The sequence below is a fragment of the Poecilia reticulata genome, chromosome 9 (assembly GCF_904066995.2).
Source record: "Poecilia reticulata chromosome 9, P_reticulata-male-v2, whole genome shotgun sequence".
NCBI classification, from domain to species: domain Eukaryota; kingdom Metazoa; phylum Chordata; class Actinopteri; order Cyprinodontiformes; family Poeciliidae; genus Poecilia; species Poecilia reticulata.
Window position 1 is genome coordinate 22,964,703 of NC_088838.1, and position 22,155 is coordinate 22,986,857.

Genomic DNA, 22,155 nt, shown 5'->3' on the forward strand with positions numbered 1-22,155 from the left:
AATATGATACTCAAAGGAATCAAAATTATAGTTCACAGAAAGGTAATGTATCCTTTTTAGGGAGCTTCGACTGTATGAAAGGAATGATTGAAATATACTATGAAAATATTCTATTTGCAGAATCCTGATAATAAAACTTCAATTGTGTACTGAATAATTAGATTGCAATTAGACACAAAAGAATCTACTGTTAATTAGTAATCATACTACGGAAATGACTAGCAAGATCTGAACAAACAAGAAACTTGACTACCTCAAGAGATTTCACTCGTAATGAACCGTCTGACTTTCTTTAGCCGACTAAATTTAATCTTACCAAATTTTTGCCGTAGAGCAAACAGGTACCGAGTTTGAAGCGCGGGTCAGATGCCTCCAGCCGTCTGCTAAAGCTAGACTGCGGCCTTCCTCACTGTAAAATAAAACATTTTTATTTTACACTCGAACATCACATTAAGTGATGTTCGAGTGAACATCACTTAATTCTCATCAACTTGTTGTTTGTACTCATCTTAAACAAGCGGCAGAAACTTTTGGATTTAAAAAGAAAAAAAAAGATGCTTTACAAGTTTATCTATTTAAGTTGATTCTGCAACAACTAGAATAAAATAAAAAGTGAACTATTTGAAAGTGGTAAGAATTTTGGGTGGTAAATGTTTAACATTTTAACATACACAGACATTACTCCATTTCTACTCAAGCAAACCGAGAGGTTTTGAACAGTACAACTATGTCATGTAATGACATGTAGTAAATATATTGCTGCTGCTGTAAGCAGAAAGTAAAATACATTTTGCATTGAATAATATTTTGGATGACTTTAAGAATATTGTTTGCCAAAATCACACAATGTAACTACACTTGTCTTTTACATGTTGCAGTAATTGAATCTTTTGAGACAATTGGTTTGCATAAATGTAAGTAACTACAACCTATTTTCCTGCTCCACATACTTGGCTAGCAATGTTCCAGTTAGCTTCCCAGTCTGAACTTCTGGACAATGTCTTGATTCAGTCAAATCTTCTATCCTGTATCTCCTGTACTCTGATATTCTACAGAATTCTTTCTGTGAAAGCTTTGCTTGCTGGTCTTCTTCATGCTTTGAATGCAGTATCTGGTTTCTCTTACTTTAAACCGCCCAACTTGCACCTGATTGGCATGTTAGCCTTTCGATTCCCTCCCAGTGAGGCGGTGCTTCACAAAGCAAGCTGTTTGTCAAACTGTTGATCTCCCTCAGAAGACATGGTGCCTGAGTTTTAGACACTAGTTGACAGCTCATCCAGCTTTTTACTAAACGGCAGTCCTAAAAGTATGTATCTTTAAACTATGAATAAATACATACAATTTTATAATTATTCGATCCAGCGGTTATAGAAGTTTGATAATGCAATTCAGGGATTGTTGTTTCTTAATGTCAGTGTTTCTGCTACTGGAGTGAGATAGTGAGAAAACAAGGAATAGGGTTAAACGAGGATTTAGAAATAAAAATACAAAGATGATAGTTGTATTTACTGGGAGAAAGACTATGACTAGTTATCAGGACAGAATGAGACCCGTAAAACTGTGGGGTCCATACAGTCATCTGCAGTCACCTGCTCCAACAATTTATTACCCTTTAGGAAATGTTTGGACACAAGGAGCAGGAACATCACAACATCAGATGTATTTTTCATCCGTATATAAGTGATTTAAAACTATTTAAAATTTTTGATACCATACGACAAAAAGCAAAGTTGTGCATGAATGTAAAAGTCAATTATTTTCTTCATCGATAGAAAAGTGTAACATGTTTATTATGAGTAGAATTAACTGAGCTGAAGGAAAACAAAGGAGAATTAAATATTCATTGATACAGAACCGAATCAGGAAATATGAACTTATAAACTATTGAAACCTTCAAGAATCTTATGTTGTGTACAATATTTAAGAAAATAATACTGAAACCGCACTCATGAATTTCTTTATTTGACTGTTATATCTAAAATATGTTACTTTTTTATGTTGAAAACCAGACACATCTCACCTCTTTCCCACCGTTTTTCAGTTAGTTCCACAACTGCAGTGGATTTTATAGTCAGTGTTTAAAGCAGCACTGAGTCTGAAGCGATGGAGGAAATTTACGTCAACATGGAGCCTGTTAGACAAAATGCATCTAATCACACAGGTAAGAAAAACGTTACAGATAAATCTAGCATGTACTGCATTACATTTTGCTAAGGTTCAGGTTTTTCTTAAGGTTCAAGCAGCTCCAAAGAGAGGCTCTGCCTCAATGTGGCTTTGGGAATCTTGAATGTTTTACTTTTGGCCAAACTCATCGCCATCAGTGTACGCAGTGAGTCTTGTTCTAGTCATCTTAAAGATGAGTAATTTTTATGTTTCTGTAATAAAAAATGTCATCGGCTCTTCTGAAATCAAACTGACCAAATAGCAACGGTTTGGAAAGCATAAAGCTTGGTGACTCAAAGTGTTGCAGAGGTGAATCATTACACTGTTACGAGTTTGATTCATTTTCAACAATGGATGCATTTTCAGCCATTTATGTCTTTAATATCTCTTCTTTTTCACACTATCTACCCAACGATTTATTGTTTAGTGTTACCTCAGTTTAAATTCTACAACCAAAATCATGAAACTATTTTATAAGTCTTAAGTGAAACAACGATGCGACTTCTATTTTTGCAAACATGCTTGTTGATTTTTTTTTTCCAGCTCATGACATGACAGCAGATTTTTCTGACATTAGTAACTTTCTGACTGAGCAGAACAGCGACAGCAAGTTTCCCCCCATGAACGCTAACTTTACTGAAACGACTCCACGAGCTGAAGACACTTTAAGGTTTGTCAAAACTTTTAAAAAATGTGGATCTCATTAACATGTCTAGAACCTTTTCCCCTCTGAATTGTAGAATATAAGTAATAACTTTCCTTTTGTGGCTAAATGAATATAATGAACAACTTTTATTTTAATTTATTAAGTACTGTATCATTTGTGTGCTCTAAAAACAACAATGTAAAAGAAACAAAACTTTGTTTTTTCTTACAGAACAGACAAACGTCAGTTGTTCCTGTTAATTCAGGAGCTGCAGAAGAAGAGAGGAGCAGATCCAGTAGACATTAATGATTAGGATTTGTGTTCAGTGTGATATTATTTACCAACTATCATGTAGCTTATTAGCATGATGTTACATAAAACCTAAAGATAAAATGTACACTTGTGACTTATAAAGTAACAATTTCACTGGTTGTTCTCTGTGTTTTTCTTTCTTGTTAAAACTCTGACATGTTAAACAAACGTTGGAGGATGGTTGTGTTGAGGATTGGTTCAGCATGAGGCGTTCTGATTGCTTCTTAATGTGACTTTTACTACGAGACTTTATGGAACTCCAGTTGTGTCCATTAATAAAGATACAAAAAAAAAGAAGGCAGCAAATGTACATGTTGGTTCCACAGGGTCCCCCTGAAAATATAGATCAAATCAGACATTACAGGGTAAAAGTAATTTGAACAGGGGGAAGCATATAAACAAGCAAAGTCAATGACTTGATACAATCTGCATTTTTAACTCAGATAACTTAACTTTTTTTTTTTTACTGACTTAATACATTTTAATTTCTGCACTGTTAAGTAGAATGGAAATGATTTTTTTGTAAATTGTCTCGAGATTACCTATTGTAAATTAGTGTTTTATAAATCAACTGAATTGTTTTAAGAAAGGTTACAATTTGCCCAACGGACTGGACCGTTGGTAGTATGGACATACCATAGCCTGGTGTCTGAGCAGGTATAGGTCACCCCTTGCGATAATAAGAAGCTGTTGTCAGAAACCGTGATGTTAAGTTTGACTTGCGAAGCAATTTTCTAAGACACTAGTCATAATATCCTGTTCAACATAATTCTCAGTAAACAGAGTATTAAAAGTCTAAAAACGAGCATAAGGATCACCATAAAGTCATGAGAAAATGCTTGTGAAAACATTCTTGCTCCTGAATCTGGCTCGCCGCAGTCTTCTCGCCTCCGTCCGCCGCAGTCTTCTCGCCTCCTGCCGCCGCAGTCTTCTCGCCTCTGTCCGCCGCAGTCTTCTCGCCTCAGTCCGCCGCCTCCGGTCGCTGTTCACCTGTGCTGCCTGGATTTTGTGTTTTTGTCATGGGTCCACTATGTCAACCTCATGACCTACAAACCGCAATTCATGACGATCTGTCCAAGTCATTCTCCATGGGCTCTGGGAACTTCCTCTACACCCAAGTTTCTCCCTTAGCGACCACCCGAGCTGCATGCTAGTTGGACTGCCAGTATCCATCAGCTGCTTCCAGGGTGTCAGTCCAAAAAGACCTGATAGTTCTCTATCTTTGGTTTGAGAGCATACCTCCCTTCTGGTGCCTACGAGCTGATTTTAGGGTTGTCCCCAAAACAGGCACAGAAAATTTTGTGGCCACATCTCCAATAAGCCGCATTGACAATGGGGCGATGTTCTATCCACTTTCTCCAAAATGTGTTCAAGTTCTTCCAGAGGTGAAATTTGAAGCTCTGTTTCACAGATGACTCTGCCAGGATCCTCACAACACTTTTGGGCCTCTCTGGTTTGACTGGAAGTTGACTGATGATGGGGGAGGATGCCAACCAGGGAGTGGTCAGTGGACAGCTCTGCCCGTCTTCACCCAAGAGTCCAAGACATACAGCCACAGATCAGATGGGAAACAACAAAGTCTACCATAGAACTGTGGCCATGGTGTCCTTGTGCTATGAGCACATATGGACACCCGTATGCTTGAACAAGGTGTACATTATGGACAGTCCATGATGAGCACAGAAGTCACATAACAGTACACTACTCAGGTTTAGATCAGGGTGGCCGATCCTCTCAACCACAAGCCTCCAGGTCTCACTGTGAGTGCCCATGTGAGTGTTGAAATCCCCCAGCAGAACAAGAAGTCTCTTGGAGGGACACTCTCCAGCACCCCTCCAACAACTCCAAAAAAGGTGCCCAATGTGAACTGCTACTTGTTGGCTTTTCTCCTTGGTAGGAGATTAGCCAACCTACTGCCTTGCTGGCGAAGCCACTTGGAAACTCGTGACCTTAAATTTCCGGCATTTCTGCTTTCAGAAGGGACTTCCTCAAAAGAAACATCCACTTCTTCAACATCATTGCTTTCATGATGTTGTGGCTCAATTTGAACATGCTCTGAGCTTTCTTCAGAATCCATTTCTTCTGATGTTGAACACTCAGAAATTCTGTCAAAAGGTGGCACGTAATTCTCCAAATTTAAATACCCCAGGATGGATGATTGCCTAGAGGAAAACACCCTCCTGTTATAATTTTCGGAAAATTCAATGTTATCTTCTGTGAGAATTTCTGAGGAAGATGGTTTTTCTGAAGAATGCTCAGAAACTTCTTCAAAATGTGCCACAACATTATCAGCAGCTGTGTTAGAAGAAGGGATTTCCTTTGAGGCGACGTCCGTATCTGCAGCGTCCATGCCATCAAAATGGTCTGCGTAATTTTGAACTCTGTCTTCTGAGTTTCCATCAACAGAAGAAGCCTCTTCTACCAATGGATCCTCATAGACCGGTTCTAAATTTATCGCATCTTCCTGGCCGTCACAGCTCGTTTCAACGGCCAGGTCCATTTTGTCAAGGGGAACATCAACACTTGTACAGACATCAGTGTCTGCGTCCCCTGGACAAGTTTCCAAATGGAGTCCACAGATGTTTTCCAAAACCACAGGAGCTTCATCAGTAAAAGTTGCCAAACTTGTCAAGACACCTGAAGTGCCACTCACAAGGTTGGCAGAAATGTCCATGTCACTTTGGTCTTCATCTGCATCCCCAGGGCATGTTTCCAAGTCCAGTTCACATCTGCTTTCAAAAGCCACGGTGACTTCAGGGGTAAAATCGGTTAGAGGTGTCAATACCCCTGAAGCGGCACTGACAAGGTTGGTGGAAGCGTCCATGTCATCTTTTTCTTCATCTGTGTCCTCAGAGCAGGTTTCCCAATTCATTGCACAGATGGTCTCCAAAGCCACGGCATCTTCAGGGTTGAAACTTGTAAATCTTGTCACGACACCTGAAATGGCACTGGCGATGTTGGCGGAAACGTCCGTGTGGCTTTGGTCCTCTGGAATTAACTCCTCAAACCCAAAATATCTCCACCTGATATTTTCTTCGCGGTCTTCAACAACATCTTCCTTATGTTGTCCTAGAAGTTTTTCCACTCCTTTAGAGGCTAAGTAGCCCAGGCCCCAACCGATCGATAGCATCATTTTTAAGTTGAAAGGGTGTGAAATTCTTTGAAAGTGGCAGCTGGAGAGCAAACTGAAAATTCTTGTATTCCAAAGGATAATAATCTTTTGAACCTTTATGACATCATAGATGAGAACATTGGTGGCATGATGATGTCAAACAACCTGTGTCAGGTTCTTGTTTGTTTTAGTTGCTATGGAAACACAAGGAGCTATGTGTAAGGTGGGACTACTGTCAATAAAAAATGCATGGTAGACATTTAAATCCGTGAATGCAAGTCAATAAATGTGCATAAATTTAAGTTTTGTATTTGTCCTGTTTTTCAACTCATACATACGTGTAAAAATACCCATAAACAATACCCATAAACAAACAAATTAGTACAAGTGTTATATAGAATATTTTTCTAGAAGTTAAACACATCAGTCACATTTAGAAACTGTCTCTAAGCCTCTGCTGTATCTATTTTGAACCGTCAGTGAGGAGGATCCCCTTAAACAGATCATATCTTGCCTTAATTGCTTGTTTTGTTCATAAGGAAAATATTTAACATCTAACAATTAGATTTTTTTTTACATTTGAATCAGTGACAAGGATGATGCACCAAGCAGATCAGCAAAATAATTTTATGTTTAATCTCACCTTCTTTATTTATTTTTGTACCTTTTCTCATTCTCTAACATCTCAGCCTCTTCATTGTGTGTTTATGATTCGCCCCTTTGTGAGATCTCCTGTTTACTCTTAGCACAGCAGCATAAAGTGACAGTCTACCCAAAACATTTTGCTTCTCTGATTGCATTGCAGGACCAGTTAATGTTGTTCTGTCAGTTTAGTTGAGTTTTGTTGCCCTCTCCTAGTCATTTCTGAGTAAATGAGTTTTTTTCCCCTGTTGCGTTATTAAGCATAAGGCTTAATAACGCCTCATGCGTTATTAAGCATGAGGCCTCTGTGTGTTGCGCAGAGGCAACACACAGAGGCAACGCACAGAGGCAACACGCAGAGGCAACGCACAGAGGCAACGCGCAGAGGCAACACACAGAGGCAACGCACAGAGGCAACGCGCAGAGGCAACACACAGAGGCAACGCGCAGAGGCAACACACAGAGGCAACGCACAGAGGCAACGCGCAGAGGCAACACGCAGAGGCAACGCGCAGAGGCAACACACAGAGGCAACGCACAGAGGCAACGCGCAGAGGCAACACACAGAGGCAACGCACAGAGGCAACGCGCAGAGGCAACACGCAGAGGCAACGCACAGAGGCAACGCGCAGAGGCAACACACAGAGGCAACGCGCAGAGGCAACGCGCAGAGGCAACACACAGAGGCAACGCACAGAGGCAACACGCAGAGGCAACGCGCAGAGGCAACACGCAGAGGCAACGCGCAGAGGCAACACCCAGAGGCAACGCGCAGAGGCAACACGCAAAGGCAACATGCCGCAGATTCAGTTTGATAAATATTTACATAGAGCATTATTCAATAAATCGATAGAAATCTAAGTGCTCACATCAAAACATCAAATCTAAATAAATAGAAATTGTACTAAATATTTTAATACAGACTGATGGTTGACACTGATCATTTATAAGTTTTTAGTAGTGAAACCTTAACAACTACAGGTGTAATATATACACCTGTAGTTGTATATAGGTGTATATATACAACTACAGGTGTAGTTCCAAAACTAGGAGGTTAATCATACAGGAGGTTACAAAGTTCCCGTATGATTAAAGTCTTGGTTCGTGGGGGAATTTCTGGTCACAGGAAGGGGGGAGAGGTTTAATATCAATTAATCCTTCAAACTCCGATTAAAATTTGACTGAAGGGTATCGGAGGTCACAGGGTCACAAACGTCCTATGGGGGGAGGGAAGGAGGTCAGAAAGTTTCCATAGGGGAAGGTCACAAGGTCACAAACGTCCTATGGGGGGAAGTTACAAAGTTTCCATAGGGGAAGGCCACGAGGTCACAAACTTTCCATGGGGGAAGGTCAGGAGGTCACAAATGTCCTATGGGGGGAGAGGGGATTTAAAGGGGGCAGGCTTTGATAACGTTTAATTCCTCAAACTCGTATTAAAATTTGACAGAAGGTGGTGTATATAGTCTCTCTATAATGGACATTATTAATTAATTATCCAGCAGGACTTGGCACCTGCCCACACTGCCAAAGGTACCAAAATCTAACAGTGCCAACAGTGAAGACGACCTGAAGGCAACTATCAAAGCAACCTTGACTTCCGTTAGATCTCAGAAGAAGAATAGATTGATCATCTCCGTGCCATGCCATATTGATGCAGTAATTCCTGCAAATTAGGTTCAAACCTAATTGAGTGCACATAGATGAACATATGTTTGAGAAACCTACCATTTCTGATTAAGATATCCTTTTTTATTGATCTTGTCTGGTTGTGTGATATTCCAATTTTTTAAAACACTTAATTTTGGGTTTTTATTATTTGCAAGCCACGATCCTCAAAGAAGTAATGGCTGAAAATATTTCACTTAATGGGTTGTGAACCTATATGAGTTTCCCTTTTGGAAATGAGTGTTGAAAAATATGGAACATTCTCACAATATTTTTTTTTAGATCAGTATTTATTTGTGGTGCCATCTATTTATTATGTAAATTAGATATTGGTGCAGCAGTGGGTGCATGCTGTTTTGTCACACACAAACATCCTAGTTGTAAAAGTCGTAGTTCTCTTTGTTTTTTTGGTGTTCATATTTACATTTACAAAAAAAAATAAATCAAATTTGGATCGGAGGGGAGTTTGTGCATCACGCCCTTCAGATTTCATAAATGCTTGCTCCTCGTGTCACCTTTCTATGTGCTCAGTATTTCTCCAGGCTCATTCCTCCTGTTTATACCGCAATACATCTGGGTCAATTGTTTCCAGAGAAAGAGCGAGACATTATAGAGATATGACAGCCCATGACATCTGTTTATTACTTCACTCCGAATCTGATGTGTGTGTGAGAGACAGAGGTGTCCAAGATTAATATACTGACAACCTATATAGATTCTCCCATCTTCATGAATATGGATGAAAAAAAAAAACACCAGCGGAGAAAACATAGCTCACTGTAATGCTTTAATGCATATTAAGGCTATAATGAGAAAGAAGCTATTTAGATCACATAATTCTGCAGAGTCTTCTCATAAATAGCAGCATACATGTAACTTACTTTGATAAATAGGTGGACGGACGTGAGGGACAGGGTACCTGCATTCACTCAAGCTTACAGAAGGAGATTAGTTCCCCTCATGCACTTTGAGTAAAGTACCTGCAAATCTGGACAGTATCTGTGCTTGAAATAAATTGAAAATAGCTGACAGTATTTATTTAAGCATCGCCGTTGAATACAGTCAGCAGCTAGTTAATCATTACATAGACATGTCCATTTTATGTACTGTATCTACTTCCAGACTGAAGATGATGTACTTTATTTGAAGGCTTTAATCTCCAATTATGTTTAAGGTTAAGATTTCACACGGCAGATAATGCAACAAGCTTTTAAAAATTAAGAGTGACCTCATGATTAAATCAGTTTTTATTTTCTTTATACTTATGTCTAGTGTGCAATAATGATATCAAAGTAGTCATTTAATGCAATTAATTTTTATCTGTTAGCATTTCATGACTTAATTTCAGATGAGTCAATGTTTGACCTAAAAATCTGAAACTACAATGCTGTGCAAAGATCTTGAGTCTTCTCTAATTTCTTTTTCTTTACTGTATTTAACCAAATGTTGCTGTAATTTTTAAAAATAAAATCTTAATCTGTGTTTCTCCTGGGTTTTCTTTAGATATAAAAAAAAGGTTTTAGTTGTGTTTCTCCTCATTTTCAAAACAGTACCTCCATACTTTCATTTAGCTCTTATCTTTGACTTATCCAAGCACAAAGAGCCCGGAAAGAACTGACTAAATTCCTGGGACAAAGTCATCCTTGTTCCGAGTGTGGGTTGTACCTATTCTCCAATCCTTTGTGTGAGATTCATGAAAAGGATCTCAAGGCATAGCACTGAGAGGATGGTGACTATTTTTTTAACTTCAGGGTATGCTCATTGCTTTTGAGGATGATTTGCTTTTGTTGATGCCTTCACAATATAATCATAGGATGGAGCAGAAGATGGGTAGATTGACTGACGTCATTTTCAGCTTGTTGTAATAGAAAAACTTAGAGCTGAGCCAAAAAGCAAAGCTGTCCTTTTCCTGGCTTGTCATGGTCACACGATATTTTTGCTACCCAAACAAGCAGAAAACAATGAATAGGTAGATGAACATCCTGCTTGACTAACCTTAAATAACTGAGCACTTCAAAAGGATTCCTGAAAATCTTTGAGCTTAAACCTTGTCATGGACTAACAGAAGAATCATAGCAAGATCTTTACTCCACTCTCTCTCTCTCTCTCTCTCTCTGTCTCTCTTTCTCTCTCTCTCTCTCTCCTCATTTTCTTGAACAAATTACTTTTAAGCTCTAATAGTACCTTCTTTTTCCAGTACCTATTGAATTTTACATGTTTCATGAGTAGACACTGTACATTATGCTGCTGTGTTTGTATACAAAGATTGGACAGAAAATGAATTAAAAAGCAATTAAATTCCGAAAGACCTCCAGTAACCACTTTAACTATTTTATTTACAAGAAATAAAATAATAATAATTCAGTGTCCTTGAAAAAAATGGGGGTGGTTTAGTTCAGACCAGAAACAACCATTTGTTCCAGCAGATTTATGGAAGATTCACATGTACCATGAACTAAACCAAGACTTTTTAAAATAGTTTTAGATTAATTCAGCTTTTTATTTTTATTTTTTTCAAATACTTTATTTATAATTTCTCAGAATTAAACAACCAAACAACCAATTATATTTTTCACAATGCTATATCAATGCTATAACTGCACTCGTTTTATACAGCAGTGTGCCATGTGCGTGTGCATTTGTGTGGGGAGACAAAATGAAAAGCTAGGTCATTCACATCCCCTGAAAATATCATTGACTCCCATTACAGCCACTAAGCCCTCAGTGCCATTTCACCACAGGGCAAATTAGTCACTATGAAGACAAATGGCTCAGCCAAAAACACAATAACTTACCAGTGGACGTGTAGAGTTCTCGATGAATTATTAACAGGGCTACTCATCTGTATGATATAAGAGGAGAGGCATACATCTGCAATGAGAGGCAAAAAAAAATTGGATATTTGAAAAATATCTTTATGGTGCATCCTTATTTGCACACATGACTAGCCAATCATCAGATTAGATGCCAAGAACACATGTGCTGGTACAAATGACAACACATCACCATCATGCACCGCATATCACTCATCAGTGTTCCCATGCACACTCATGCACCCACACATATCCTATTTATCCAAGCAAATGTGGGGCCATTCATTATCCATTGCGTGACAAGAGGCCATTCGTTACAGTCTCTCATCCTGATATGAGAGGTCGAGTTCCTCCAGGAAGGTTTTAGCCTTATACTGCATTTTAAAAAGTGGTTCAAAATGAAGGTCAACTTCACAAAAAAAAAGAGGAAAGCTACAATGTTTTAACACAACAGAAAAGATCACCTCTTCAAGATAGATTACTACATCTTGGATTATAAAATTATGTTACGTCAGGGGTTTGCGTTGCTACTTTTGGGGTAAAGTGACCCAAAGTCTCCAAGTTTAATTAACCAAACTTCTCTTCTTTCTAGAGGACCTGCAGTTCTTCACAGGTGGATATTGTGTTTTGACCATTTGTGAGAAGTACAGTAGGGAGGGGTGATTATTTGATCGGTCTTCCCATGTGCTGCTCAGAGTGTATCGGGTTTAAGTGAGTTAGGTTGGCCGGGTATGACCATTCGACCGTGTTTTTCTGCTCTCTTTGACAGTGAGGGATGTGTCCGTAACGAGGTGGCGATAGACAAACTATGTAATGGGAATCCAACCTGTGAGACAAGCCATTAATCTTGGTGAGCCAGAGATGACCGGTGGGCCATGTCTGTACACTGTAACAGGAACAGTAACATTAGGATTTCATGCCTTCAAGACTCCTTCCAGGCATGTCCAGTGTTCTGGGTTTTTAAACACAAAACTGCTAACTTCTCAGATGGAACTAAGTTGTTTAAAAGATCGTCTTGGATTTTACCTCTAAGAATAGGCCAGATCTAGGTCAGCTCACAATATTCTCCAAAAAATAAAAATAAATAAAAAATTCACCATACTTATGTTGAAGAAAAGTCTTTAGGAGCCCAGAACTTGTTCACATATTTACTGACTTCTCAGAATTAATTCAGCAGGATGTTGTAATTTTGAGCAATCAGGGACAAAGAAATAAATGTGTAAAACAGTCCAGTTTTAAAGGATTAAAATAGCTCTAGTTGTACATGATAGCTATGAAAAGATTTTTAAAAATGTTTTGAAGAATAACACATTTTTGACACACCTCTGCTAGATAGTGTCAGTAGCAGTTGTTGGTTGAATGTGTCAGCGATTATGAAGGTTGTTATAATGTTATTATAAGGTTAGATCAATAACCAGTCTGAACTAGAGATTTTAGCTTCCTTTAAAAACAACAACACAATACAAAACAAAAACAGTAAAACTGTTATTTAGGCCAAACTGTGAGACAACAACGTCAGCATCATTAGCCAACTTCCGCCAAATGGCCACATTTTTATAACAGCTCACAAAAGGCTGGCTAATCCTTTCTGAGAAGGACCTAGGGCAATAGAAAACCTGTGTTTGGCACACTGGACAGACAGCATCTTTGTTGTTTTGATTCTTTCTGACAAAAAGAAGCCTTAAGTAGGAAGCCATATTGCCATTACCAAAACTCGAATGGTTACTGTTTAAATCCATCCATCCATTTTCTGCCGCTTATCCGGGGTCGGGTCGCAGGGGCAGCAGCTTCTTCAAAATATGTTTGAATTATAAATGCCAATGCAGCTATTGTAATAACCACTATGAAAGACAACACACAATTAAAAATAAATAAAATAAAAAAAGAAGAATAATACGACATTTTATTTATGATGCCATTATATCTTTTTATCTTATGACCACTAAGGGAAAATGTGCTTTTATTAAACAATAAACTATACATGCTGTTGTCTGAAGAAATTAGAGCCAGGAGGAAAGTCTCAACGCTGTCACTCAATGTCATATATTGAGACATTGATGGAGGAGGAACAACTTTCCGTTAAAGGAAAACCGTTTAACCATCGTCATCAGTGCCCATGCTAACAAGCCTGATCATTCACAACAGGATCTACTGACAGATAACAAGCTGTGACATAGCAGAGTTGAGCGGCACCACACAAGATGGTGATTGACAAACGCTAAAACCCGCCTCCTGGTTTTTTGTTCTTACTTCGCTCGGGAATCGCCTCAGCGTGACCCAGACAGGTTGAGCTGTGACCGTGGCTCCACCCACCATCCAATATCACGACCAACCAACCCCTCTTAACTCATTCTCGCTTTCTTCCCGTGTGAATTACTACAAAAAACTCTCTCAGCACATTCAGGCTAACTTGGCTCTGCTTAACCGTTCTTAGGCCTGACTGTGCTGGGTAAGTACGGAGCCCTGCAGGGGACATGAGGATTGTTTTTTCTTTTGCGTTCCCTCGCAAAAGGTTTTGCGTCCCCTCGCAATAATCTACTGATCAGTTCATGCGGCATAATTGAATACTGTATGCCATTTTTCCGGTGGCCGCCGTACTTTCTGCTTTAATACGAGCTTATAAGGTTTTTCCATGGACTATTGAGTTATTATCGTGGGGTAATAAATTATCTGATTGTGTCTCTGTGTGTTCGTGTCTGAATGGTTTAAAGGGCTGACCTGATCCTTGGAGTCAAATTCTTTTCTGCTGTGATTTTCTGTGGTGAGTGTTGTGATATATTTTTGCAACCTGAAAAGAAGCTAATGCTAACCGGCGTCACTGCCATTACTTCTCCATGTGTTCCGACAAGGAAAGAAAAAAAAAAAAAAACATGAAACCAATCGGAGAAATGTGCAACATTGGAGCTATGGAATGATTTTCACTGTATTGCCTTTTTTTTTCTATGTACAAACTTATGATGGTTGACATAAAGTGTGATGTGTTTTCTGCAAGCTTGCTATTAGTTTAAAAAAACTTGCTAAATGGGATTTATTGCTCTTGCATACATTTGGACTTTAATAGTTAAGTTCTACACATATATGCAGGTTGATTTTTTTTAAAATTATTTTTATTTTTTTTATTTTTTATTTTTTAGAACCCCATTCAACTTGGAACATTGTCCAGCTGCACACCACAGCAGGCCTGGATTGGATACGCTGAGCTCCATGTTTCAGCCCAAGACCTGAGACTGCTGGATCCTCTGCCTGCCTTGTGCTAGATTAAGTTAAGATTTTGGATCTCAAGAGACACGTGGCCATTGAAATTGACAGAGACTTGACTGACTGACTCAAATTTCGAACACTGAACTAAAGCCATGACTTTTACCCGCCAGGGAGGGGAAGCCAAACACAAAACACACAGGTATAAATACAACATAAAACTGAATTTTGACCTTGTAGTGTTAATATGTCTGCACTCCATATAAACATTGTAAGGTATAATGGAATGATAAACTAAGAAATGTATAATAAGGGATATTTTAAAGTAATGACTACAAGGCAAACTAAAGTGAAACCAAATTATGTTGTGGTGTGAATCTTATGCTGTGTGGCTTGTCATCACACAATGACATTGAGATTGTCATCGTGGCATTGAGATGACATGTTAGGTTTCATAAAATGAAATCTAAGATGTGCTTGTTTTGGACGTTTAAAGGCAAAATTAAGTCACTTACTTCCAGAGCTGTGCTTTGAATCAGTCTAGACATTAATCTAGTTTTCTGCAGAGCTGTTATGCGTCGTAAGCCACAAGACCTTTAAATACCAGAAATAGAGCTAGTGAAAGACGGCAAAGTAAAACAGAACAAAACAATAGGGCACCTCTGCCTCCAGGGTGCCAGGACATGGGCTGTGATGATTGATGATGAAGGAGAAGAGTATCCCCTCTTTGCCGTGATAAGGGGCCATAAGAGCAAGCAGAGGTGAAAATAAGGATTAAATAAAGCCATGAAAGTTCAGCAGCGTGAGACGGACAATGTTTTATTTACACCTTAGACACAACTCATTAAGCACATAGCCTCCCCCCCGGTCTGCCACAACAAGAGTTAAAGTGCCAACCTTACTCAGATGTAGCTATTCAGTTTGCAGTACAGCATACCCCCCCCGTCTATTTATCTACAGTTATTGACTTTTCTTGCACTATTGGTTGTGTTTTTGTGTATCCATTTCATTACATTCTTTTTTTTATTTTTAGTGTTTTTGTCATTTTGTGTCTGCCATAATCGTTGAGAAAAATCTGTATTTTATAATTAAAAAGTGTGTGTGCTGTTTTTTGTTTTTTTTTAAGTGAAGTGGTCTCATGCTTAATCATTTCCATTAGTTTAGACTTTGCTTATTCTCAGGAAAGATTGTTCCACAAACTTGGCTCTGATCAGTCATCTGATGCCAGCACCAAGACAGGATTGAGTTGATCATAGATGTGCTGAGCAGTTGGGTGGTGAAGTAAACAATATTAACTTTGATCGGCCCACAGATGGCAGTCTTCAGAGTAGATGCTCTTACAAAGTGTTGAGAACTCTGTTTTTTTACATAATGATTTATTCAGGCTGTGAGGGAGCAATCCTTACAGAAGATGATAGGAAGGCTGAAGACAGTAGAGCAAAGTAACCGTGTGTGTGTGTGTGTGTTTGTGCTCAAGTCCAATCCAGGCAGAGGAAGAGCACTTTTTAATACAGACTTCCATGACAAACTGACATACCTTTTGTTTCCAGTGTGAGTTTGCCTGCATCACAATTGTGCAATACTTGCGTCACTAATCCTGATAAAACAGGATAAAGATAAAACTTTATCCTGTTTTATCTTTCATTGGAGAACACAAGGGAGAGTTCCATTCTTTCACAGAAATTTCACAATAGACATGGTCCTCCCCCTGCCAGTGTGCTGTCATGGAGGGGCACTGGTGCTCCAGAAAAAAAAAAAAAAAATCTTAATTGGGACAAGCAACCTAAAACAAAATCTTGTGCCATGGGTTGATGATGGACTTTATTATGTTGAAGTACAGAACTAAATGCTCAATAACTATTTTATTTAACTGTTTCTATTAAATATGAAGTTCTTGTTCATCTCTAGCTCACCATCTAAAATATGGTGAGAATGTCAATTGGATTATTCTACTCTTAACAGGAATTCTTTAAAACAGCGGTTTGGATGAATGATTTCTCTATTCCATTTGTGAAAAAAACAAATAGTCACCAAACAAAGAGAACAGAAGAAAATACCAAAACCCGTTAGATGCATTTATAGCACCAGGACAGTAAAATGAAGGGCTCGTAGATCCTCTTCACGCTACGGCACACGCTGTTTGTGGGAGGGCTGGAGCAAATCACACCTATCACTGGGTATGCATCAGCCAGGTCATGCTTTAGCAGGCCCAATATCTCCATATATATTTAGTAACTGAACCAAAACTTACAAGCAATAGATAAAAGTCTAGCTTTCCTTCCCTCAATCTTTAAAACATTTAAATCGTTTTTTTTTTTCTCCATGGTGATTGGACTCAATAAACAAACTTGTAATTTTACTTGACAAACAACATATATTGATACCAAACATTGTTCCTGAAGAATAGAATTTTTCTGTGATAAGGCCCACAGTTCTGTTGCCTCTGTTAATGTTGTTTTCCTTCCAGCTTTAACATTTATTCTAGGCACATTTTGTCAACCCCACTGCCAAATCTCTGCACATAATACCCATATTTTACCACATTTTATGCAGTCGACACAAACTGTGTTTCAACATCTAAGGCTGTAAAAAGCTTAGTCTAGTGCAACACTTATCAGTTTTGAGACAGATGGCTTGTCCTCACTTCTAAACTGGTTGATATTGGCTGGTGGCTGCGACTGGCCAGTCATCGTAAACTTGCCATATGTTTGCAATATGCTGCACAGACTGATGCAGTTGAGAAAGTCTATTTAAGGTTACTGAGTAGCAGGATGAAACATTTTCACAGAAATAGACATATGTTCATATGACATGATCATCACTTTTTCAGATACACATAAGAGCCAGCGTTTTGCTGACTCACGAGAGGAAATATGCAGAATCTTTTGATGTTAAATAAGACATCATTTATACAAAAATGTCTTGTGTCCAAATCTTTCATATTGTTTATTTCTTTCTTTTTTTAGGAAAATTACAGTCGCTCCCATGGCAGAAGGTAACAGGCTGGGATCTTCTTTCCACACCTGCAAATGGTCCTTTTCCTCACTGTGAATGACTTTCTTTCTGTGGGTTGACAGCTAAAGCAGAAGAGGAGAACAAGGAACTGAGAGAATGGGGAATAGAGTGGGAGAGGGAGAGAAGTTAAAAGGCAAAAGTGGTTGTAGGTGTCAAGCCTCCTGAAATTAGCTACCTAGCATCCAGAAGATGGTGTCTATAAGTGCACACAGAGCAGATACACACAGTTGTGTGTTGGTGAGTAAGGGCAGCACGATTTGTCTCTGCTATCCCTTGAGTCGATTTTGACTCCCACTCGTCTAAGCAACGGGAATAGCACATTACTGCAGACAGGTGAGTAAGATTCAAATGTGACTTTGAGGGAGAATAGGCTTTCTGACATCAGAGTGTATGAAAGCTGCAGTTGTGTCCCAGCGACAAAGCTGGTCCTGCAGTGACAAGTGCTTTTAGAAAGTTAAAGTGACTTTTCAGTTTACAGGTTTGACAGTGAACCAAATGTCAGGGCAAGGATGGATCAGTGCTTCCCACCAGGCCATGCAGATAATCCTTCAAGAAAAACAGGTTGACTATGCTAGCAGATCTCAGTGTGTCAAATCTCACGGTGCAAAAACTGCTTTAAATCAACTAATAGAGTTGTATATAAATAGGGCAAAGTTTTTTTTTTACCCTGCGCCATCAATCTTGTTGTAGTGAACCCATTTCCCCTTCTGTGCAACACTCGGGTCCGTTTACCAGTTCCGGGACCCCACCAGAACCCTTCAGAGACATTACCTTGAGAAATAATGAGATTTGGTTAAGAAAAAAAAAACTAACAGACTTTAATGCCGAAAATGATCAAATGTTACAAGTCATACAAATACAGACACACCGTCCAGCACTGGGCTCCACTTAGCACACCATAGGGATGCAACCAAGTGAGGCAAAGAAAAACTTCAGAAGGTCAGTTTCATGTTTCAGTGTGTACTTACAAGTCGTTTTTGAATCTACGTCATAGTTCTATAACCCTCGTGTGCCACACACTCACAAATAACAAACATGGCACTGCTCTGTGTTGTTCAGGGCTTTTTGTACTGGTCTGTGGCAGCAGGAGCGGTTTGAGCCCATTCAGTGCCCCGGGCGAACAATTTCCCCAATCTCCAGCAATATTTACGTGTCTCTAACTTCAAGGCTTCATGAGGTAGACCTCTAAATGTAAGACATTTGAATTTGTCTGAATTGGCTTGGCTTGAGCTAAATCTAGGTGTATAAAATCTCCAAAAAACACAATCCTTATAAATGCAATAACTTTTCACAGTTTATTGGTTTATTAATGTTTATGATTAGTATTATTAAGAACATTTATTATTAATAAAATGCATATTTTTTCAATAAAAATAGCAAACTACCCAAATGTATATATTCAAATTTTTTGTTGTTTTTCTGTTGGTCTGATGTCATATTTTAATCTTAAATGTGTTTATTAAAACTGGAGATAAAGGCTTTTAATTTGTATGCTAAAACAAATTAATGTAGTCTATTTTACTAAGTAATTTGTATTTTGCTCTCTTTATATATATATATATATATATATATATATATATATATATATATATATATAAACCACGATTTTCCTCATTAATTTATTCTAGTAGCTATGTGCAATATTCATTTTATACTTGGGGAAACGTCTTATTTTCTGTCTTTTGATGCTACTGGCCCTGAAATTCTGAATTGGTGCTTCTTTTGTGAAACACAGACTGCGCTTGAACTTGCTGGTTGATAGCCAAAATCCAAGAGCAAGAAATATATAAAGAATTTCTGTTTATATTCTACTCGCCCACATACTCAGTTAGGGCAAACACAACATTTCCAATGTAGATCTTTGCTCCCTAGTGAAAAAGTTTGAAAGCTAACAGTAGCAGGCATTGAGTCTACTGACCCAGGCAGCCCCCTCGCTGTTTCTGGCCACACGCCACACATTACTCCCTTTCTATCACCAAACAGAGCACTGCTGGGAGGTACTTGTTGTTCACTCACCCTGGCAACCAATTAAAAAACAGCTGGAGTTTTGCAGAGCCATTGACGATAAGGGCCATTCTCCAGGGCGCAGCATTCGCATAACTGCTTCACATTATCCTCAAGGGATAATCAACAGCCAGCAGCAATATCATGTAAATCTGAGTGAAGGGAAGAGCTGTCCTTAAACGGGTGTATGCTTGAAAGAGATCAAGTAGCACTTGAGGCTGGCCTTCATTTTTGTTTTGGTAAACCCTATTAATAGGCAACATGCTGCATAATATTAGCATAGCAGTAAGTTATGTATTCTTAAACTTAAGACAAAGAAAAATTTATTTTTTCCATAAGTATAAAAGTGGACTGATTTACCTGTTAAGGTAAAGTGCACAGCTGCACTTTCACAAGAACCTTAAAGTTTGAAGCAGAAGGTAGGTTGTGCTTGTTTTATGAGGAACTGGTGCTTACAGTCTGTGTAACACTACACTAATTTTATACAAGCCATTGGGGAAACTTGTATCAAATTATTTAAAAAGCTGACTGCACTGGTTATTTTCAATAACACCATTAATGAATCCACTTTTTAGGTACTTTTAGCTGCAATTTTAAGGTACTCTTCCACAATTGCTTGTTACCACTTAATGAAAGTCAAACCAAGCTTCAGGATGAGAGAGAAACAAGAATTTAAGTGACTGGAATGTTAACACACAACTATTTTTGGGGTTTACAGAGAAGCGTCTAAAAATGTCCAGCAGTTTGGATGAAAATGCTTTGTTCATGTCAGAGGTGGGTGGGGAGTGGGGAGACTTGTTTGATATGACAGAAGGGCAAAAATAGCCCAGGTTTGCAGATTACCACCTCTGAGTGCGTAATATGGTGAAGTGGATGGACTATAGTAGAAAATTCCAGGCCAGCAGCCACTATTGTTAGCTAAGAATAAGAAACTGAAGTTACAATTCCCATGGGCTCATCAAAACTACCCACCAACAGATAAAGAAAAGCTTTGACTGGTCTGATGACTTCCACTTGCAGCATTTTTCATACAGTATAATATCTTGCTATATTGTTTGGTACACATGGATACTGATCCAATAGTTTCATATTGTTTTAGTAAAAATAAAGTCTTTCACAGACGTCTCCCTATCAAACCACACATTTGAGGGAACCGGGTAGTTTTAATTAATGATCATTAGGCTTGTTGCATACTTTAGCAGGTTGTTGATTCCTAATGCTGCTTTGTGTGACATCTGTGGAGAGCAGATTTGTGTTTTTGTTTTTAGATTGAAATTTGAATAAATTTAATTAGCACATGTTTTGCTTTTTTAACTGAAATGAAACTGGCCCTGGTGCGGTTTGCTTTAGTTTTGCGACAGATGGACATTGGAACAAATGTAAGCTTTACAACAGTATGTGTCGAATAGATATATTTTGAGTTTGTCTTTGGAAATGCTTTCCTAAATCCTCTTATTATTCAGTTTTTCATGGCACATAAATCCTATAAGACCAACCTGTAGAAACATGCTGCTCCTTAGTATATAGAACGAGGTATATGCCTTATGAAGTCATATGGTGTATTTATCTCTCTTTGGATGTCCTTCCTTCTGTCACCGATGGACTGGAATCATTTGAGGTCAGGCTACCTGGAGTTCACATTGCACGAAGATCTGCAGCTTAGACGGGATCTCTGATCTCTGATAGGATCTCTCCACCCTCTGCTCCGGCTGTCCCTTCATCTTCACTGTTCTGTTTTCCTATCCTTCTCCCCTCTGTTTTGGTGCAGCCCAAACCTTTTAAAAGTCTGACGCCTTTAATACAGTGATTTCTGAGGTGGAGAGGGGAGTTGTGTTCAATTCAAGAGGTTTAGATTCACATTTACAACTTTGCAGGCGTTAACTATGTTCATTTATTTAGCGTTGTTAGCATTCACATATATGTCGTAAAATGTGTATTTTGGTGCATTAAGTGAATATTGTATTCATTTTGCGTACAATTATGGGACAATAGAAATTCACATCTGCATGTTTGTAAAAGTGTATGCATGCATGTGTGCAGCACTAAAAATCTCCCTCTCCCTAATCCTGGGTTTATCTACTGGTCACTGATGTGGGAACAGCACCAGACGTCAGTCATCTGGCTGGCCAACCAAAACCTCTTTATTTCCACTGCCACTGCAACCCATTCTATGGGATGGAGATTTATTTGGGCTCTCTTATCTCTGCTGTCCAGTCAGAAATCACAAAACTGAACCTGTGTTTCCCACCTTATAAAATCCGTCAAAGTGAAATTGCATTAAAGGCTGAAAGTTGTCATTAAATATGACTGACTTTGCAGCATATGTCTAATATTAAAGGATAACTATAAATCTCGAGATTCGACTGCAGTTAAAATGTAAGGCATAGCAAGTTATTGCATGCATTTGAACTGAAAACAAAGCTATTCATGGTTCTCAAAATACTTTACTAATAAAAAGAAAACTACAACCCGACTCCAGATAAGTGGAAGATAATCATAGATATAACATGTTAGTGTTTTCTTTCAGCAAAAAGAAGTCCCAACATGCATAATTATTTTATTTTAGGTGTTACAGCTACTAGATG

General features: G+C 38.6%; 1 protein-coding gene across 3 annotated transcripts; it reads right to left on the reverse strand.

Moving 5' to 3' along the window:
- Window positions 1-2,950: 2,950 nt before the first annotated feature.
- On the reverse strand, window positions 2,951-6,301 carry LOC145552820 (uncharacterized). Of its 3 annotated transcripts, XM_081610728.1 has the most exons (3): window positions 3,940-6,301; window positions 3,758-3,808; window positions 2,951-3,454 (listed from the first exon to the last, which is right to left on the reverse strand). In XM_081610728.1, exon 1 carries the CDS (start codon window positions 6,252-6,254, stop codon window positions 4,992-4,994), a length of 1,263 nt encoding a protein of 420 aa, XP_081466854.1. In that variant the 5' UTR covers window positions 6,255-6,301; the 3' UTR covers window positions 2,951-3,454; window positions 3,758-3,808; window positions 3,940-4,991. The 3 variants fall into 3 exon arrangements, with proteins under 3 accessions (XP_081466854.1, XP_081466853.1, XP_081466852.1); XM_081610727.1 differs by having other exon boundaries at window positions 2,951-3,808; XM_081610726.1 differs by having other exon boundaries at window positions 3,758-6,301.
- Window positions 6,302-22,155: the final 15,854 nt, after the last annotated feature.

Bases quoted from the DNA above. Each gene is read 5' to 3' on its own strand.
- LOC145552820 (XM_081610728.1), bottom strand. From the start codon at position 6,254: ATGATGCTATCGATCGGTTGGGGCCTGGGCTACTTAGCCTCTAAAGGA.